Below are 21,577 nucleotides of genomic sequence, written 5' to 3'. Positions count from 1 at the left end.
TTCCAGGCCAGTACTAGAAAAGTAGACTATTCCTCTAGGAGACACAAGTGCTTTTCTAAAGTATTTTTCTTTCTCTACTCTCAAAATACCTCTCTTCTCTCCATGGCTAACAAGAAAAGGACAGAATAATCATGTTTCACATAGAAAATCTTTGACTTCCATTCAGATTGTGCTGTCCTGTCAAGAAGAGCCTTTCTCTCAGCACTTCCAAATCTGCTGTAGAGTAAGTTTAAATATTACACATAGAAACTGACATAAGGAAAGACTGAGATAAAACCTGCACAATCTGAATCTAAATCTTGCACATTTTATCAGTTAACTACCTAAATCCAACATCCAAACACTTTTGACAAGAAAGACATTATTTGCATGGGCAAGAAAGGTAGTATCTTGCCATCCATTCTTTGAAGTTAGATGAATTGGGAATAACCTATTAGATTAATGAGTATTCAAATTTCTCATTTCTGTATTTTTAATGAGAACAATTTAAAACTTTCTGTGTAGCTTTTCCCCCAATGCATTGTCACTCCACCATAAAGCATCGTCATTGAGAAGAAAGATTTCTCAAGGCAGGATTTCTTTATCCTTAAAAGGCAAAAAGTCAAATTAAAGCAGCATCGGGCTACCTGCTTGATCAGATTTAGTAGAATGGGAGAAGTAGAATGGGTTCTACTTTCATTGTGTCTTGCACAGCTAGAAAGAAGTACATCTCTGTCTCTTATAGACCTTTTTTCTCAGAAGTACTTGTGGGGCTTACCATCTCAGGCTCCTTGTGGACCAGATGCAAATCTAGAGGGTGAATGGTACCCTTCCACCACTTTCATGCCCTGTCTTTTCTCCTTGCTCTCAAAAAGATAGCCTCCATTTCTTGCAACAGCAGCTTTTTAATTCAAATGATGTGCTGAAAAGTGGGAGTTATTTTATAGGATCATGTTCTCCTATGTTATTATTATCTTGATGACTGTCCATTTCCTTAATTGGAATGAAACACAAAGACTGATGGATATCGTAAGGGACCATGGACAATGACATCCAGATTATCACTGAACTCTTGTTTCCCAGTAGAGAGTAAAGGAGAACTTCCTGCAATTGCTAGGTTGTCACCATCATTGAACATTTATGTCTCAGAAGTCACATGAAAATTTTGAAACAAAACGAAACCGAAACAAAGGAATTAACATTGAAAGTATTTGAGCATCAGGACATTCTTATTTACATCCCTAATAAGTATGGAAGAAAGATAGATCTTTTGTATGGTAATTTATTATTATTAGTAGTAGTAGTAGTAGTAGTAGTAGCAGTAGTAGTAGTATTTTAATCCAAGTATAGTTAACATACAGTGTAATATTAGTTTCTGATCTACAATAAGTGATTTAACACCTCCATACATCACTCAAGTGTTCATCACAACAGGTGCAGTCCTTAATCCCCATCACCTATTTCACCCATCCCTCCACCCACCTCCCATTTGGTAACCATTAGCTTGTTCTCTATTATAAAGAATCTGTTTCTTGCTTTGTCTCTCTTATTTTTTCCCTTTGCTCATATGTTTTATAGGTATTTTGTATTTTAATTAAGTTAATTATAGTATACACATTTTACTAAATTATGACATGTATTGTATATCTAATCAAATTATAGAGTGGTAGCTCTCTATCAATTATGTGCAGTAACAATGTTTCAGCCCAGATAGTGACTCATGAACATGTATATAAAAGTAAAATTTAAAACAGTGTTTTTAACCCAGATGCATTATCCAAACACTGAAGAAAATAATGAAAAGGTTCTGGCTGAGCTGTAGTTTTTGGAGGGTGAAGAGGCAAACAAATTGCAAGTGGTCACTAGAGTCTGGTAAATGTCATGTGTATACGAAATGAATTATCAGTAATAGAATTATACTTTTAAACACAAATTAGCATTCCTCATGTAATTAATTATTTAGAGAATTCTCACTGAAAACTTAATAAACTCTGGAAAATGTTCTTAATTGCAGCATTACTTTACTTTATTACCAGCTGTTCTATTATATCACAGCATTTACAAATACCAGCTGAGCTGATCTATGTAATGTTGAAATTATTTCTTAACTAACAAAAAAAATCATACTTCAGAATAATCACACTTTATTCAATCAATATAAGGTAGAGCAAATGCCTCTTTGTTTAAAAATCCATTAATAAGGTAGAAATTGGGCAATATATTGGATATACAGTTTTGTAGTTTCTTTCTTTTTTTAAATTTAAATCCAAGTTAGTTAACATACAGTGGATTTGTTGTGGTTTCAATGGGAATAGAGTTCAAATTGTTCCTGGTAATTCTGTGATTACTGTCAAGTTTCTTAAATTAGAAAGAAGACAAAAGTTGAATGGATTAGCATCACTTGCCCAATGAGTCATGTCAGCATATAACCCAGAATTGAGAACCTCTAGGATGGGGAGATATATCTATATTACACTGGCTCTTCCATTTTGCAAGGGTCACATGAGGTCTTGGCTAGCTTCCTTCATTTGTAACATTTGCGCTCAGTCAAGTTCTGTGGTAGAAATGACTGAGGAGATGGGATCCACAAGCCTTCTGCCCTGACATAGGATGCGTTGCTACTTCATACATCTTGATTTCCTATCACCTGTGTTGTTTTAGTACATGACTGAAATGCGCTGGATAAATGGTCTTATTTTATTTTCAAGCCATGGTTGAATTGGATGGAGATGATGTAAGAGTTTCCTCCAGAGGAAAATATGCCGAGAGGGATATTGTACAGGTAAGAAATTTAATGGAAATTACTCATTTTGTTCATTGTGAGGAACCTGTCAGCTCTGATTTGTAAATAAACAACTTACATTGAAAGCAGGACTGTCAGTTTCTGTTTAATTTAGTTGATTGATTCTCTATGAGATGCGTGGCAAGTAGGGCCTAGAATAAGTACCTAGTGATTTTTTTCTTCTATTTCAAGTTCACCATATATAAGATAGAAATGTTAATAAGTGTCTTTTCCTACTTTAATACTACCAGAAAATATCATAGAGGTCGTTGGTAAAATTAGAAGCCAGAAACATAACAGACTTTTTAATGATGCTTATCCATTATGTACTCCTCAATAAAGACTAAGTATATTTTAAGACAGCTGATTATATTTCAATGTAAATAAATTTAGTGGAAGCAAACCAAAACTATAAATATTTACATAGTCTACCTAGATTATGGTTAGAAAAGTGGAGAAATAGATTTTAAGATTCTATGTAATATAGAATTATATATAAAAATATAAATAATATATAATTTAAGTGTAATTATATATAGATGTTATATAATATAATAATATATGATATACAATAACATAACAACCTATGTAGTATATATCATTTACACTTGTTATAATCAAGAAAAATATGTAACTAAAGCCTACTATTCTAGGAGTGAATAGAAGGGAAAAATCTGCAACCAATCATTATAGTTCAAATTTATCATTGAAAGTAAGCATTTAATTCAACTAAATGGCTACATACTTTAGAGTTTCCATACTTCTAGGATTTTACAAGGGGAAAAAAAAGCTGTGAAGTATACTTTTTTAAATATGAAAGCCAAGATCTCAGCACTGTTTAAGCACATGCTATAAAAGTTTTGAAGGGGCAAACAATGGACTTCAGTGTTATCTCCTAAATAATAACCTGTATTTTCACCCAAAAAGCAGTCATTAAAAGAATCCCACAGAATTTAGAATCCTGTGGAATTTGGTTCAAATCCCAGTTTGGCCACTGTGATGATTTGAATGAGCTTTCTAAATTTCAGTGTTCTGGTGTTCTGGCATTGTTGTTAAGATTCAGTAAGGTCATGTGTATAAAATACATTTCTGAAATATAACTCAGTAAAAGACAACAAAAACTGATTAAAATAATTTGAAGGAGAAATATAATCCGTAAGTATGTTAATATAGAGATTAATATTGATAAAGATTTAAAAAAGCATTGTTCTTTATCAGGCAGCAAGATTAAATTTTAAAATAGAAACATCTATATAACAGTTTTTTTTAAAGATAATTAAATATGATTTAAACTTTTTAACCTAACGTTCTTGGTAGACTAAAAAGAACACATGCACATGAATGATTAGGTTAAAAGCACCTGAAAAGGGGAACATGATGATGTGGTCATTTATTTAAGTATCCCATGGTGTTTTGTTTTCATAATTAGACACATGATTATTCACCTTAACCTTATTAGCATAATTATACGTCTAAGTAATTACACTTTATCTAAAAGCTCTTCATAATGTATGACTCACAGTTTCCAAAAAATCAAATTACTGAAGGGAAGTATGAATTTGAAGTTCTTTGGAATGTGTTATGCTGCTATTGTAATGCATTTTTCAAAATCAGTAGAAGCAACCTCATGTCCCATAGCGTCATCATAATGCTTAAGGGAAACTTGTTACTATTTTCTTCCTTTAGAGGTAGTTAAGCTTGCCCACATGGTTAAGGTTACCTTTAAGAGGGCTAATCTGTTATATTAGTGAAAAACAATAGTCATGCCTGTTAGCATTTATAAAATAAAAATGTCCATGATCATGAAAGTATTTAGTCTCTCAGTGGAAATACTATATTGTGGAGAATATTGAGATTGAGATGCCTAGATCTATGAAAGTATAATATTGTCACTCTGATCTTGAACAAGTCAAGTAATCTCTCTGAGCCTTCATTTCATTACCTCTAGACTTTAAATTCTTTCATCTCCACTCTTTTCATGATGTGAATCTCAGAAGAAATTAAGACATGAAAATACTTGGTATAATCATGTTTTTTCTCCTTGCAAGTCAGACAGAATCCATGAGACAGACCAGTCTGCCACCTTAAAGTGACATGGGGATCCCCAATGATCCTGAAGACATCTGGCAATATAACTAAATATTCAAGGAATTCTATCACATAAAGTTGAACTGAAGTGAAAGAGTCATTGGATCTTACAGATATTGAATAGGAAATTAAAATGTGCCCAGGGAATTAATAGCCTCTTGAATGACTGTGACTTCTTGACTTGTATGCCTACATTTGGTTAAGGACATTTAATAGACTCTTCTCTAATTTCATGGAGAAGATACTAGGTGGTGACTGGTCTTTTCAAAATAGTTAGCAAGGTAACCATTTACCTTGCTAACAACACAATATCACATTGTGTTGAAGAGGAATTAGCATTCTCTCTCACCTCAAATAAGGTTTTACAAACTTTCTCACCATCACAGTTTTCCAGTTTCTACCATCCACTAAATGTTACTTAAATTAGTTATTTGCGAAAAGGGGTTTATGGAGGATTGCGGGAAGATGGCGGCATAGGAGGACGCTGGGCTCACCGCGCGTCCTGCTGATCACTTAGATTCCACCTACACCTGCCTAACTAACCCAGAAAACCACCAGAAGACTAGCAGAACGGAGTCTCCTGAGCCAAGCGCAGACGAGAGGCCCACGGAAGAGGGTAGGAAGGGCAGAGAGGCGGTACACGCTGCACGGACTGGCGGGAGGGAGCCGGGGCGGAGGGGCAGCCTGCCGGCCAAGCAGAGCCCCAGAGTCTGGCTTGCAAAAGCGGAGGGGCCAGACGGAGTGTGTTCCAACAGCAAGAGCGACTTAGCATCTGAGAGGTCATAAGTTACCAGCTCTGCTTGGAAAGCGGGAAGGCTGGAGGACAAAGGGAGGGAGAGTTGTTGAGCCCCGGGACGACAGAGCTCAGTTTGGTGGGGAACAAAGGCGCTCGACAGCGCCATCTCCCTCGCCCATCCCCCAGCCAAAATCCCAAAGGGAACCAGTTCCTGCCAGGGAACTTGCTTGCTCCGGGCAAATACCCAACGCTGTGCTTCTGCGGAGCCACCCCTCCGGCAGAGGGTCTGACTCCCTCCAGCTGCCACAGAGCCCCTCCTGAAGTGGATCACCTAAGGAGAAGCGAGCTAAGCCTGCCCCTCCTGCCCCCGTACACTTTGCCTACCCACCCCAGCTAATAGGCCAGATCCCCAGCACCACAAGCCTGGCAGTGTGCAAGTAGCCCAGATGGGCCACACCATCCCACAGTGAATCCAGCCCCTAGGAGAGGGGAAGAGAAGGCACACACCAGTCTGACTGTGGCCCCAGCGGTGGGCTGGGGGAAGACATCAGGGCTGACTGTCGCCCTGCACACCAGCTCCAGTTATACACCACAGCACAGGCGAAGTGCCCTGCAGGTCCTCACCACTCCAGGGACTATCCAAAATGACCAAGCGGAAGAATTCCCCTCAGAAGAATCTCCAGGAAATAACAACAGCTAATGAACTGATCAAAAAGGATTTAAATAATATAACAGAAAGTGAATTTAGAATAATAGTCATAAAATTAATCGCTAGGCTTGAAAACAGTATAGAGGACAGCAGAGAATCTCTTGCTACAGAGATCAAGGGACTAAGGAATAGTCAGGAGGAGCTGAAAAACGCTTTAAACGAAAAGCAAAACAAAATGGAAATGACAACAGCTCGGATTGAAGAGGCAGAGGAGAGAATAGGTGAACTAGAAGATAAAGTTATGGAAAAAGAGGAAGCTGAGAAAAAGATAAAAAAATCCAGGAGTATGAGGAGAAAATTAGAGAACTAAGTGATACACTAAAAAGAAATAATATACGCATAATTGGTATCCCAGAGGAGGAAGAGAGAGGGAAAGGTGCTGAAGGAGTACTTGAAGAAATAATAGCTGAGAACTTCCCTGAACTGGGGAAGGAAAAAAGGCATTGAAATCCAAGAGGCACAGAGAACTCCCTTCAGACGTAACTTGAATCGATCTTCTGCACGACATATCATAGTGAAACTGGCAAAATACAAGGATAAAGAGAAAATTCTGAAAGCAGCAAGGGGTAAACGTGCCCTCATATATAAAGGGAGACCTAAAAGACTCGTGACTGATCTCTCTTTTGAAACTTGGCAGGCCAGAAAGGATTGGCACGAGATCTTTAATGTGCTGAACAGGAAAAATATGCAGCCGAGAATCCTTTATCCAGCAAGTCTGTCATTTAGAATAGAAGGAGAGATAAAGGTCTTCGCAAACAAACAAAAACTGAAGGAATTTGTCACCACTAAACCAGCCCTACAAGAGATCCTAAGGGGGACCCTGTGAGACAAAGTACCAGAGACATCACTACAAGCATAAACCATACAGACATCACAATGACTCTAAACCCGTGTCTTTCTATAATAACACTGAATGTAAATGGATTAAATGCGCCAACCAAAAGACACAGGGTATCAGAATGGATAAAAAAACAAGACCCATCTATTTGCTGTCTACAAGAGACTCATTTTAGACCTGAGGACACCTTTAGATTGAGAGTGAGGGGATGGAGAACTATTTATCATGCTACTGGAAGCCAAAAGAAAGCTGGAATAGCCATACTTATATCAGGCAAACTAGACTTTAAATTAAAGGCTGTAACAAGAGATGAAGAAGGGCATTATATAATAATTACAAGGTCTATCCATCAGGAAGAGCTAACAATTATAAATGTCTATGCGCCTAATACCGGAGCCCCCAAATATATAAGACAATTACTCATAAACATAAGCAACCTTATTGATAAGAATGTGGTAATTGCAGGGGACTTTAACACTCCACTTACAGAAATGGATAGATCATCTAGACACACGGTCAATAAAGAAACAAGGGCCCTGAATGAGACATTGGATCAGATGGACTTGACAGATATATTTAGAACTCTGCATCCCAAAGCAACAGAATATACTTTCTTCTCGAGTGCACATGGAACATTCTCCAAGATAGATCATATACCGGGTCACAAAACAGCCCTTCTTAAGTATACAAGAATTGAAATTTTACCATGTGTAATTTCAGACCACAATGCTATGAAGCTTGAAATCAACCACAGGAAAAAATCTGGAAAACCTCCAAAAGCATGGAGGTTAAAGAACACCCTACTAAAGAATGAGTGGGTCAACCAGGCAATTAGAGAAGAAATTAAAAAATATATGGAAACAAACGCAAATGAAAATACAACAATCCAAACGCTTTGGGATGCAGCGAAGGCAGTCCTGAGAGGAAAATACATCGCAATCCAGGCCTATCTCAAGAAACAAGAAAAATCCCAAATACAAAATCTAACAGCACACCTAAAGGAAATAGAAGCAGAACAGCAAAGGCAGCCTAAACCCAGCAGAAGAAGAGAAATAATAAAGATCAGAGCAGAAATAAACAATATAGAATCTAAAAAAACTGTAGAGCAGATCAACAAAACCAAGACTTGGTTTCTTGAAAAAATTAACAAATGTGACAAACTTCTAGCCAGGCTTCTCAAAAAGAAAAGGGAGATGACCCAAATAGATAAAATCATGAATGAAAATGGAATTATTACAACCAATCCCTCAGAGATACAAACAATTATCAGGGAATACTATGAAAAATTATATGCCAACAAACTGGACAACCTGGAAGAAATGGACAAATTCCTAAACACCCACACTCTTCCAAAACTCAATCAGGAGGAAATAGAAAGCTTGAACAGACCCATAACCAGCGAAGAAATTGAATCGGTTATCAAAAATCTCCCAACAAATAAGAGTCCAGGACCAGATGGCTTCCCTGGGGAGTTCTACCAGACGTTTAAAGCAGAGATAATACCTATCCTTCTCAAGCTATTCCAAGAAATAGAAAGGGAAGGAAAACTTCCAGACTCATTCTAGGAAGCCAGTATAACTTTGATTCCTAAACCAGACAGAGACCCAGTAAAAAAAGAGAACTACAGGCCAATATCCCTGATGAATATGGATGCAAAAATTCTCAATAAGATACTAGCAAATCGAATTCAACAGTATATAAAAAGAATTATTCACCATGATCAAGTGGGATTCATTCCTGGGCTGCAGGGCTGGTTCAACATTCGTAAATCAATCAACGTGATACATCACATTAATAAAAGAAAAGATAAGAACCATATGATCCTGTCAATCGATGCAGAAAAGGCCTTTGACAAAATCCAGCACCCTTTCTTAATAAAAACCCTCAAGAAAGTCGGGATAGAAGGAACATACTTAAACATCATCAAAGCCATTTATGAAAAGCCCACAGCTAACATCATCCTCAATGGGGAAAAACTGAGAGCTTTTTCCCTGAGATCAGGAACACGACAGGGATGCCCACTCTCACCGCTGTTGTTTAACATAGTGTTGGAAGTTCTAGCATCAGCAATCAGACAACAAAAGGAAATCAAAGGCATCCAAATTGGCAAAGATGAAGTCAAGCTTTCACTTTTTGCAGATGACATGATACTATACATGGAAAATCCGATAGACTCCACCAAAAGTCTGCTAGAACTGATACATGAATTCAGCTAAGTTGCAGGATATAAAATCAATGTACAGAAATCAGTTGCATTCTTGTACACTAACAATGAAGCAACAGAAAGGCAAAGAAACTGATCCCATTCACAATTGCACCAAGAAGCATAAAATACCTAGGGATAAATCTAACCAAAGATGTACAAGATCTGTATGCTGAAAACTATAGAAAGCTTATGAAGGAAATTGAAGAAGATATAAAGAAATGGAAAAACATTCCATACTCATGGATTGGAAGAATAAATATTGTCAAAATGTCAATACTACCCAAAGCTATCTACAAATTCAATGCAATCCCAATCAAAATTGCACCAGCATTCTTCTCGAAACTAGAACAAGCAATCCTAAAATTCATATGGAACCACAAAAGGCCCCGAATAGCCAAAGTAATTTTGAAGAAGAAGACCAAAGCAGGAGGCATCACAATGCCAGACTTTAGCCTCTACTACAAAGCTGTAATCATCAAGACAGCATGGTATTGGCACAAAAACAGACACATAGACCAATGGAATAGAATAGAAACCTCAGAACTAGACCCACAAATGTATGGCCAACTAATCTTTGACAAAGCAGGACAGAACATCCAATGGAAAAAAGACAGTCTCTTTAACAAATCGTGCTGGGAGAACTGGACAGCAACATGCAGAGGGTTGAAACTAGACCACTTTCTCACACCATTCACAAAAATAAACTCAAAATCGATAAAAGACCTGAATGTGAGACAGGAAACCATCAAAACCCTAGAGGAGAAAGCAGGAAAAGGCCTCTCTGACCTCAGCTGTAGCAATCTCTTACTCGACACATCCCCAAAGGCAAGGGAATTAAAAGCAAAAATGAACTACTGGGACCTTATGAAGATAAAAAGCTTCTGCACAGCAAAGGAAACAACCAACAAAACTAAAAGGCAACCAACGAAATGGGAAAAGATATTTGCAAATGACATATCGGACAAAGGGCTAGTATCCAAAATCTATAAAGAGCTCACCAAACTCCACACCCGAAAAACAAATAACCCAGTGAAGAAATGGGCAGAAAACATGAATAGACACTTCTCTAAAGAAGACATCCAGATGGCCAACAGGCACATGAAAAGATGCTCAACGTCGCTCCTTATCAGGGAAATACAAATCAAAACCACACTCAGATATCACCTCACGCCAGTCAGAGTGGCCAAAATGAACAAATCAGGAGACTATAGATGCCGACGAGGATGTGGAGAAACAGGAATCCTCTTGCACTGTTGGTGGGAATGCAAATTGGTGCAGCCGCTCTGGAAAGCAGTGTGGAGGTTCCTCAGAAAATTAAAAATAGACCTACCCTATGACCCAGGAATAGCACTGCTAGGAATTTACCCAAGGGATACAGGAGTACTGATGCATAGGGGCACTTGTACCCCAATGTTCATAGCAGCACTCTCAACAATAGCCACATTATGGAAAGAGCCTAAATGTCCATCAACTGATGAATGGATAAAGAAATTGTGGTATATATACACAATGGAATACTACGTGGCAATGAGAAAAAATGAAATATGGCCTTTTGTAGCAACGTGGATGGAACTGGAGAGTGTAATGCTAAGTGAAATAAGCCATACAGAGAAAGACAGATACCATATGGTTTCACTCTTATGTGGATCCTGAGAAACTTAACAGAAACCCATGGGGGAGGGAAAGGAAAAAAAAAAAAGAGGTTAGAGTGGAAGAGAGCCAAAGCATAAGAGACTCTTAAAAACTGAGAACAAACTGAGGGTTGATGGGGGTGGGAGGGAGGGGAGAGTGGGTGATGGGTATTGAGGAGGGCACCTTTTGGGATGAGCACTGGGTGTTGTATGGAAACCAATTTGACAACAATTTTCATATATTGAAAAATAAATAAATAAATTAGTTATTTGCAAGAATAGAAATACTCTTGGGGAGACTGGGTGTTGCAGTCAGTTAAGCATCTGACTTTGGCTCAGGTCATGATATCACAGTTCATGAGTTGGAGCCCCACATTGGACTCTCCTGACTGCTCAGATTCTGTAGAGCCTGCTTCAGATTCTGTGTCTTCCTCTCTCTTTCTGCCCCTCTCCCACCTGTGCATGCGCGCTCTCCCTCTCAAATATAAATTAAATTTTTTTTTAAATTTAACAAAAAAGAAGAGAATAATCTTGAATACTTAGAATAATGGGGTTTCAAGGGCACACCAAGGATAATGTTGTTAATCTTCCCATCAGAAAATACCTAAGCCATCACAATCAACAATATCTAAGCCATCACATCAAATACTACTGGCTAAAATATTTTCAAAAAATAAGGACTGTTTAGACTCTCTTACCTTTTCACTGCTTCCAACCTCATATATGTTGAAGCTAATCAGGTTAATACACTGCAAATGGAACCCAAATTTTTTAAGTGGGCAAACAAAAGCCTATAACTGCAAATAATAACAAAAGCCAGAAGTAGCTGAGTTTCAGCAGAAAGTTGAGGGTAGTGGATGGGGTTCTCATTATTATGTGAAACCTTCAGTGGCTTCCAACTTCTTCATATAATAATAATATTGAGTCATTTATTAACTTCGTTGTATGCTAGGCAGGTACTTTCACTAAATCTTTAATTGAACTTATGCAGATACTTTGATTACATTTTATGGAAAAAAAAAAAAAAAAGAAAGGAGTTTCAATTCTTGTCCATAGTCATGTAGCTAGGAAGAAGTAGTCAGGATTTAACCTTAAAATGTCTGATTCTAAAATTTTTAACACGGGGTGCCTGGGTGGCGCAGTCGGTTAAGCGTCCGACTTCAGCCAGGTCACGATCTCACGGTCCATGAGTTCGAGCCCCGCATCGGGCTCTGGGCTGATGGCTCAGAGCCTGGAGCCTGTTTCCAATTCTGTGTCTCCCTCTCTCTCTGCCCCTCCCCGTTCATGCTCTGTCTCTCTCTGTCCCAAAAATAAATAAGCGTTGAAAAAAAAATTTTTTTTAAATAAATAAATAAAATTCTTAACACAAATTATGTATAACTTTGATTCTATAACCTAACCATAGCATTTAAGAACCTCCATGACCTGACCCCAATCTTCCTCTTTAGCTACACACACACACACACACACTTTGTATAGATAAATAGGACTACTAGCTGTCTTTGAGTCAACATTTTCATTGTTCTTGCTTTTATTTCCTCTTATTATTTCACCTGGAATACTCTTCTTCCTTATCTGTGCTGATTAAAACCCTACATTTTGAAAGATCCCAGTATAAAGCCTTGAACAAAACCCTCTGTACACCTGAGCTGATTTCCCCTCTGTCAATTTGTTCATATATCACTTTATATCATCCTAAATACTGGTCTCTTTTTACTTTATGGTAGTTTATAAATGAGGAAACGGAGGCAGAGGACGAGATGTTAAACAACTTGTGCAAAATTAATTAAGTCATAAATTGGTAGATCCAAATTTCCAACAGAGTTCTGATTCCAAACCCTGAGTTCTTTCCGTTACAACACACCTACTCTCCTAAAAGCCAAAATTCTACTGAAGATTATTAGGCTCTGTTTCCCTTTTCATACTACTGTAGTGGTTTATATATCAGGGTTAGATTAATTTAGGTTCAAATAATGACCAATACTGATAACTATCTGACCTTGGGTAAGTTAACTAATCTCTCTAAGTTTCAGTTTCCTCTTCTGTCAATTCAAAATATGGGTAACATGCTAATAAAAATTAAATGAAATATTGTACTAAATTTTTTTGCAGAAGACCTGTTACCTACCAGTTGTTCAATAAGTGCATTAACACTAATATTAGTTACTGCTATTAGTGAGTATGTTGGCATAGTCTAATGCAAAGGCATTTTTTATGTCAGTATATCATAGTAGCTATACCCTGACTTGGGACACTGTAATCAGCCTTGTGTGTGATTACATTCATTGCCTCAAGATTGAATCTCATCTGACTATAGTATAAACAGTAAGCAAGATGAGAATCTATGGTTGTTTTTCTAAAACTTAAATGAGTTATTTTCTTAAATCAATATATGTAAAGGCTTTCAATATTTGTTTGTTTGTACTATGGATTGGCCCTTGTGTATAAAGCAATGTCATTTCTCTTGGCTGCATGCAGCTGTTGGCCAGCCTATCATTTCCTTAAAATTTATATTTAAATCATATTTTCCATTAAAAGGAGAATAATAACCTTGAAGGCTTAGACTTGAAAATCACTAATGGAGCTCTGCACAGTAGGAACAATCGAGTAAAATTGAGCAGAACAGCAACTAAAAGTCCATTTGCCCAAACTGATTCAAACTTGTTTTCACAAATAGGCAAAACCAGCCGTTAGAGCCGCCATGTGGAACATTTTCCTTGTACTGTATGGATGCTAAAAAAAATAAAATAAAAAATAAAAAAAAAGTAGAGTATCAAGGATATAGTATATTTCTACAGAACAGAATGCATTTGTTGGTATTCTTCAGACAAATGTGATAAATTAGTAAAAATTAAATACTGATTTATCCCTCTAGACTGAACATTTTAAGCGTCTGAGTTAATATGTGGTGATAGTCAGTAATCAACGCTCATCCACAAATGTGTGAGCAATATTTTGAACAGGAGGTCCCCGGGTACAGTGGCCAGAAATGAATGATAAAAAGAGACAATAATCAGAGTGGTCTGAGAAGTTAAGTGGAAAACGATTGTAGAAGGATATGAGCAATAGTGTTACAGAGGGCATATTTTGTCCTAAAATCCGTAAGATCTGGCATTAATAAGAGGTCAAGGAAATGAAGAGTCACTTGTCATTTTCATCTCTCACTTAGGAGAGTACCTCATGACATGATTGAATAGCTCAATGTTCCTTTGGGAGAGGTTTACATAATTTAGGTTAGTGAGTAGAAAGTTCTCAACGTTTTTTTTTTTTTTTTTTTCTACTCCCAGCACACATGTGGAATGAGCTGTACTCCTGTTGGTAACAGGAACCTGCTATGGCAGTGATTCTTACCCTGGGGGCAAGGACCTTCAGTATTCAAGGGCCAGGCAGAATTACTGAACAAACCTAACTTCAATGTGATATAAACTTTCCTCTTCAGCTGAAAACTATGGTTCTTCTTACCCATGATTTATAAACATATTTTAAATAAGAGCAGAACCACATGTATTATGACAATAGCGATTGTGAATGTGAGTTTTGACATCCCAGAGCATCACGACATTCTTAAAAATGAATTGTAATGCCCTTCAGTAACAAAAATTAGCAAATCTCATAGCATCTGCTGGAAAGATGAAGCAATGGGTGTTTTAAAATAACAAAAAGGCCAGGAATTACTATCTTAGATGCCAATAGCGATATTATACTCAAACTTGATAGAGATAAAACTGATAAAGGATATTCCTTGTATTTAATGTTTGATATGAATGTAAATAGGAAACTATTAAGAATATAGTTTCATATTTATATTGAATACATACATGTTTGAGCTGGTGAGTAATAAATAATACTAGTGATGATTGCAATGACTACCCTGTATGGCACATATTATGACTTGAACACTGTTTTAAGCAGTTTACATGTTAACTGATTTAATACAGCAACCTAATGAAGTAGGTATTATTGTTTGAAGTAGGTATTATTATTATTATTATTCTCATTTTTAGAAGAGGAAACTGAGGCAAAGAGTGGAAAATCATCTGTGCAAGATCATGTAGCTATTAAGTAAAAGAACTGGGCTCTGAACTGGGGAAAGTCTAATTCCAGAGTTTGGGAGAATAGGGGGTAAAAAGAGAAAAGAGCTTAATGTCCCTGGCACAGAAGAAAAGTAAAGCATCCAATGAAAATAAAAGAGCAAAGTTGAGGTCAACACTTGATCTTAGCCAAAAGGCCGAGAAGCGATGAGGTAAACACACAAACAGGTAGGATCAACTGTTTGCCGGAGGTAACACCATCCTTTCCCTGAAATGTAGGTATTAGCCACAGATTTCTGAAAAACTGAACTATTAGGAAAAAAAAGTTTAAAGGATAGTCATTGTATACTAAACATATTGATACCTTATTAGTAGTTTATTTTTAAAATGCTGTGTCTTTTAAAAGAAGAATGAGCTAAGCTATAACAATTAGATATCTTCTTCTCATTAATCCTGTCTTGTTGATTCCTATTTTCTCACTTTTCTAATTATCGTTTCAGAGAAAAAAATAAACCCCGACTTTTTTTTGCACTTCTTTGTTGTTGTTGTTGTTGTTGTTGTTAAAAATGTCATCTTGTCCAAAGTTAGATAATTTAACCTCACAAAAGTTCACATCCCCTTAGTTCTCTTCTCAGTTGAAGACTATATTTGCTGTTAGATTTTTCTTACCCTTATTAGCTACCTTTAGGGGTAAGAGAAAGCTTCGTCACCTTTCTACAGTTTTCTAAAAGCTAGATTGAGTTTTCTTCCTGGTTAGCAAGACAGGGTAAAATTAAAGTCATATAGGTTGCTTCTGCCTACAGTATGTCTTATTTTATTTAAAAATTTTTTAATGTTTATTTATTTTTAAGAGAGAGACAGAGACAGAGTGTGAGTAGGGGGAGGAGCAGAGAGAGAGGGAGACACAGAATCTGAAATAGGCTCCAGGCTCTGAGCTGTCAGCACAGTTCAATGCGGGGCTCGAACTCACAAACCGTGAGACCATGACCTGAGCTGAAATCGGCTGCTTAACCGACTGAGCCACCCAGGCGCCCCCAGTATGTCTTATTTTGAAAAGAAAGTAATTTTCTACTCTTGCTTAAAGAGACTGTGTTCACTGCATACAAGGTATTCTACCTGCTATTTGATTTCTTAAAATTTTAATTTGGCTTATCTTTAGGAAACTAACCATTTTAAAACGTGCTTCTTCATAATAGTTGTTTCCTGAAAGCACATCTTGAATAACTATGTAAATCAAAAGTAACTTTCAAAATAAACTTAAAACAGTTATGGCATAGTTATAGAGATGGGTGTGTGTTCTCTCTAGAGGAGAAAAAAATAATTCAGGCTGTTAAATATTATAATCAGAAATTGCTTCAACATTCTCAAATGTCTTCGCTATACCTTTTCCCTAAGACCTAAAATTACTATGTTCCCAAACTATCACAACATTAACAGTTCAAACATTTCCAAGTGGCTTCAAGAATCATCATGTCTCTGAGGGGAAATTGAACTAATGCCCTCAAACAGCACATTTTTATTAACTTAACCATTACAAATGAAGATAGAATCAGGCAATTTATTGTCAGAGTATTTAATGTTGAGCTGATAATGGCTCTCACGTAATTGCTAACGTGAAGATAGTGCAATTATTTTTATGTGATATAAAAATAAGAATGGTGATATTTCAATAAGAATGCCAAATCTCGTGCTGAATTCTTTTTCTTTTCCATTCCAAATAACAGATTAAAAGAAAAAACAATATCTGGGACATGTGGTTTTATGTTTTAGTAATAATTAAAAATACTTCACATGTGTTTAGGATACCCACTTCTTTTTTTTACCCTCCACTGGATACTATTTCTGATTCAAAGCTGAATTAAGCATGTATTAACTCCATTTGACAGAAAACTGAGCCCTGAAGAGGTAAATGCTCCAAGTTATTGGGAATCAGGTTAGGTATAGAACTCAAAACTGCAGAACACATGTAGCAACATGATGGACCTGTCGGGAACAAGAGACTTGAATTATCGGGAGGAACAAACATAGAAAACAATTCCATCCCTTTTTAAAGTATATACATTAGAAAGGTTTGGTCACTGTAGTAGCTGTTGGTAATGAATCAAATCTCTTTAAAATGCGTAGTAATTATTATCCATCTAACCACTACCCCAGGCTTCTTCAGTTCTCAATGAAATGTTTACATATGTTGATTTTTGTGTCTATTAAATAGCATGCTTTCTTTCTTTCACCTCTGTTGTAGTTCGTGCCATTCAGGGATTATATTGACAGAAGCGGAAACCACATACTGAGCATGGCTAGATTGGCTAAAGATGTCCTTGCTGAGATCCCTGAGCAGTTCCTGTCCTACATGAGGGCCCGAGGAATCAAGCCATCGCCTGCACCCCCCCCATACACCCCGCCTACACATGTGTTACAGACTCAGATATGACTGTGCTCTGAACTGCTAATGTTAATTACACATCAGTTAGAACTGCTGAGTCAATGCTTTGCTCCTGGTGCTCTGTAATGAACCAGGGAATGAGATCCTTTTCTCAGTTTGTTTTCAGCAGTACTGGTTAATATGCTTTCTTGGATCCAAAATTAATTCTCTTCCTAAACCAAAACTGTAAATATGGTTGTTGCATGGGCAACAAAAAAACAATTGTTTAAATGCTTGAAGCAAAATATGGATGTCTTCTCTGAATCTTTTTTTTTTTTTCTTTTGGACAGAAACAGCTAATTTCCAATATATTGTTGGGAAAAAGCACAAACTATGTTTTTAACTCAAACACTGTCCTCGACTGCTGTGTGTCTAGGAAAGCAGTCTCTCTGTATCAATGTTTACATGTTACTACTTTTTAAATTTCAATACTTTTATAACTGTTCTTAAGAATAAGAGTTTTGAATATTGAATCCTTTGTCTTCTAAATTGCAATAGCTATAATCACAAGAGCAATATCTCTTTGAATGACTGTCTGGACAAATGCAATTGCAAACAAGGGGAGGGAAAGATACTTTCATATTTCTCAGTAAGTGAATTGTCTTATAAAGCTGCATCTGCTTAGTAATGAGTTCCTTTGCATTGTTTGCTGAGTATGGGAGTTTAAGCGTAGCAGGTGTGTATCCTGTAAGGACATGCATTTTTCATGGGGTTTGGGTTCTAAATTTAGACTGCCGTCAGTTTATGTTTTGTAATTCTCCGTAGAAATAGGAAAAAGTCAAACATCGTGAACTGTAAAATGCACAGAAAATACTTTGTGTAAAAAGTAGCGTCTTTATATTATAATGCTATTTAAAAGACTAAAACCCAGAATATTTAACTGTGAACCATGTAGCAGAAGTTTTAAACTTTTTATTCCATTCTACCTTGTCTAGATATTTTAATTCAAAGGGATACTGGCTCTGTCAATTTGGACTTCTAGTTCTCACCTTTCCATGTGGCCATGCAGGGTGCACAGGCTGGAAGTTTTTTGTGTAATTCCCAGTTAAATACACACAACCTGTGACTTAGTGCACAACACATTTGTGAAATAACCTACTCCTACATACGGAACTGCCTGTCCACCATTGTAAAATTTTTGCATGTACAGTTTTTACAAGAATTACAGTTTTGTGATGTTGTGTCTGAATTAAAGCATTTCTTTAGAACAAATGGCCTTAAATTCTCACAGAATTCCTGGAAATGATTGTGAATTGCCTTCAAATAATAGAAAAGTGTATTTATTTTTTTTCTTTTGTGTCAACAATGTAACTGCTTTATAATATTTTTCCTTACTTATGCCCGATTTACTACTTGGTTTATTTCTACTGTATGTTGTTCTCTTTGTCCCAAGTTGACTTAGGGTGACTTTTATAAGCATGAAACTATTTTAATGAAAAGAAAAATATATACACCCACATATCTCACAGTATCAATGTTATATAATTATGTAATAATAAATTGTCCATTTTTAAGTATGTATTAAAATCTTTAAAAGGATAACTATTTGCTCTATAAATTTTATGTGTGAGTGACATGGAGTGTGATGATTTCCCTTATTGATCTTAAATAATTTTGCCAGTAGAGCTTATTAACCTCCTGAAATTTTTTAATTTACCTTCATTCATCAGCCCAAAGAAACAAAAGTGAATATGGTCAGTATTCCTTCTTGTGAACATCAGTTATTTTTCTTTGATCTCATCAGAGGAAATGAAGGATGTCTACTTTCTTATCTAACTAATAGCGTACCCAAACCTAGTGGGGGCACATGGCTGAGAAACAATCTTCAGTTATAAACCTTGCCCTGTGTATGGTTGAGAATAGTGACTGGAAATGCATGTGATGTTAGTTCTATATGTTAGGTTAGAAAATACCCAGTCGTATCTCATCATTGCATAAATGAAGAAACTAAGTCTGAAGGGGCTGAGTGATTTATCTAAGACTGTAGGACGGAACAAAAGTAACTACCTACATTTTGTGGACCATCATTAGGGGCTTTACAATGAAATATCCCAGAAACATAATCCATAAATGCAAACACATATCAATATCTGGACATACAAACTAGGTATGAAGGATATGCAAACATTAGATAATGAGAGACAAGAAAGGTAGGATATGCAAACATTAGATAATGAGAGACAAGAAAGGTAAGTATTGAGAGAAGAGTGATAGCTCCAAATCATAAACCTTGCTGCCGAAAGCAGATTAAGAACAAAGGTTCTGGATGCTCTCCTCTCTAATCCTATCCCTTTTCTTCTCTGATGAAAGCCATTTTAATTCTAGGATAAGCCCTCGGGCTTCTATTCAGGCATCTCCATCACTGAGTTATGTAATATGAATTCCCATTGCTTCCCAAATGAATATTAAAATCATCCAGGCTTGTCTCATCCTTTTCCCCAACTGATCTGAATTTATCTGGAGTCTCAGACATAGTTCATACTGTTTCCTCCCATCTCTCCTTAGGCCTCCACCTAGAATACCCTTTGTATCTTCTAGCCCAAGCCTCAACTCTTAACCATATTCTTTAAAACTTCTGGTGACAATAATTTGCACCTTCTGTGAACTCATCTATGTGTTGCAATTTAGCATATCCACTGCCTCCTATTTTTTATCAACTATTTTACTTTGTGTGGGGAATCTTGATACCTCCCCAAAGTTTTTTCCAGAATGTAACATGGGGAGAGAAGAAGAGGTGGATACAACTTTGAATGGTGGGGGGGGGGGGGGGGGGAGAGGGCCACAGTGGGAATAAGGTTGGAGGGCAGGCTGTTTTGTTCTTCAGATTTAGTGAAGAGAATCAGGTGGGCTCATATATATATATATATATATATATATATATATATATATATATATATATATATATATATTTTGTTACTGTAGCTTATCATCCACTGAGGACATAAAGAGATTTCTCTCACAAGGATTAGGATGATGTGATTGTTGTTTCCTAGAGGAAAAGCAACTGCCCAAGATTTCACGGAAAAGCATGCTTATCCCTTCCAGCTTGTGTGCATTTTAACTATTTTACGTCTTTGTGTTACTCAGATGTGTAATTGACACAAATGGCCAGCTACTTAATAAAAACTCACTTAAAGACTAATTTCTGTCATTAGCACAAATCAGATACTCTTCCTAATAAAGAAAACAGAGCTGAGGATCAGACTGATTGTGAGTGCATGTGGTATCACTTAATAAAGACTGAAAGGCTGGAATCTACTTGTAAAGAGTTAATATGGTGCAGGGCTTTCCCATCAGCGAGTCAGAGATCCCACACAGGTTCTTGCCATGAAGATGGGCGGAAGCCTACACCTTGCTGACGAGCTACAGGGTTTACACCTTGGGTGTACTGGGACTCCAGTAACTTTAGGGAGCTCCCAGGATCCAGCATCCTTATTGGTTAACCTCAGGATATCTTACATTCTTTTTTTTTAATGTGTATCTTGACTGAAAAAGACAGTAAAGCTCCGCATGACAGAGATTTTTTTTCTCAAATAGCTATGAATGCCCTTATGATCATCTCAAGTTTGCATTAATCACATACATCTTTTTACATTGAATGACAATTTCTGAGAAAACTTTCTTGCCCTGTTCAGTCACCTCCATAAACATTCTACCACTCACAGAAAGAGTAGGTTCCTTAACCTCTGTCACTAGATGACTCACAATACTTCAAGGAATAAAATCAAAGGGATTCAGTGTTGTTTTGGCCCTTAGAGTAAACAATTCTAGATGACCTCCCCTCCTCCTTACCATTGCTGTGCTTCTCACCCCACCTCCTCTCCAAATATTCTTCCATTTGCTCTGATGATCCCTGAAAGTCATTGAGCAATTAGCTTTTCACTCCACAAAATATAGGGAGGTGCTTAGATGAAATGCATGGAACTTTTAAGAATTAATAAACACATTTTATAAATGTACAGACATAATTGTATCAAGGTTTTTTTTTTTTTTTTTTTTTTCTGAAAGGCTTTCCTTCATCAGATTTTACAATGTGATTTTGGTGAGGAAGACTTGGTATATCACGAGCATACAAATGCTGAAAAGAGTTTCTTTGAAAATGTGAAAGAGGAAACAGGGGAACCCGCAAATACAAGCCTGAGCTCTGTTTATCAC

The 21,577-nt window shown here is 36.8% G+C and overlaps 1 protein-coding gene across 2 annotated transcripts in view; it reads left to right on the top strand.

The window, feature by feature from the left end:
- The window catches only part of CPNE8 (copine 8), a 230,647-nt gene extending 211,689 nt beyond the window's left edge, over nt 1-18,958 (top strand). The window contains exons 19-20 of one of the 2 annotated variants that reach the window (XM_030322174.1): nt 2,688-2,761; nt 17,243-18,958. In XM_030322174.1, the coding sequence (XP_030178034.1) occupies nt 2,688-2,761; nt 17,243-17,431 (263 nt within the window). In that variant the 3' untranslated portion in view covers nt 17,432-18,958. Of the gene's footprint in view, nt 1-2,640; nt 2,762-17,242 lie in introns of those variants that run through there. The other variant, XM_030322175.1, reaches the window with a different exon arrangement.
- The last annotated feature ends 2,619 nt before the right edge of the window (nt 18,959-21,577 follow it).

This window comes from Lynx canadensis, chromosome B4 (genome assembly GCF_007474595.2).
Source record: "Lynx canadensis isolate LIC74 chromosome B4, mLynCan4.pri.v2, whole genome shotgun sequence".
Lineage (NCBI taxonomy): Eukaryota > Metazoa > Chordata > Mammalia > Carnivora > Felidae > Lynx > Lynx canadensis.
The sequence above is the reverse complement of the archived record's forward strand: the minus strand, read 5'-3'. Positions and strand labels throughout refer to the sequence as shown.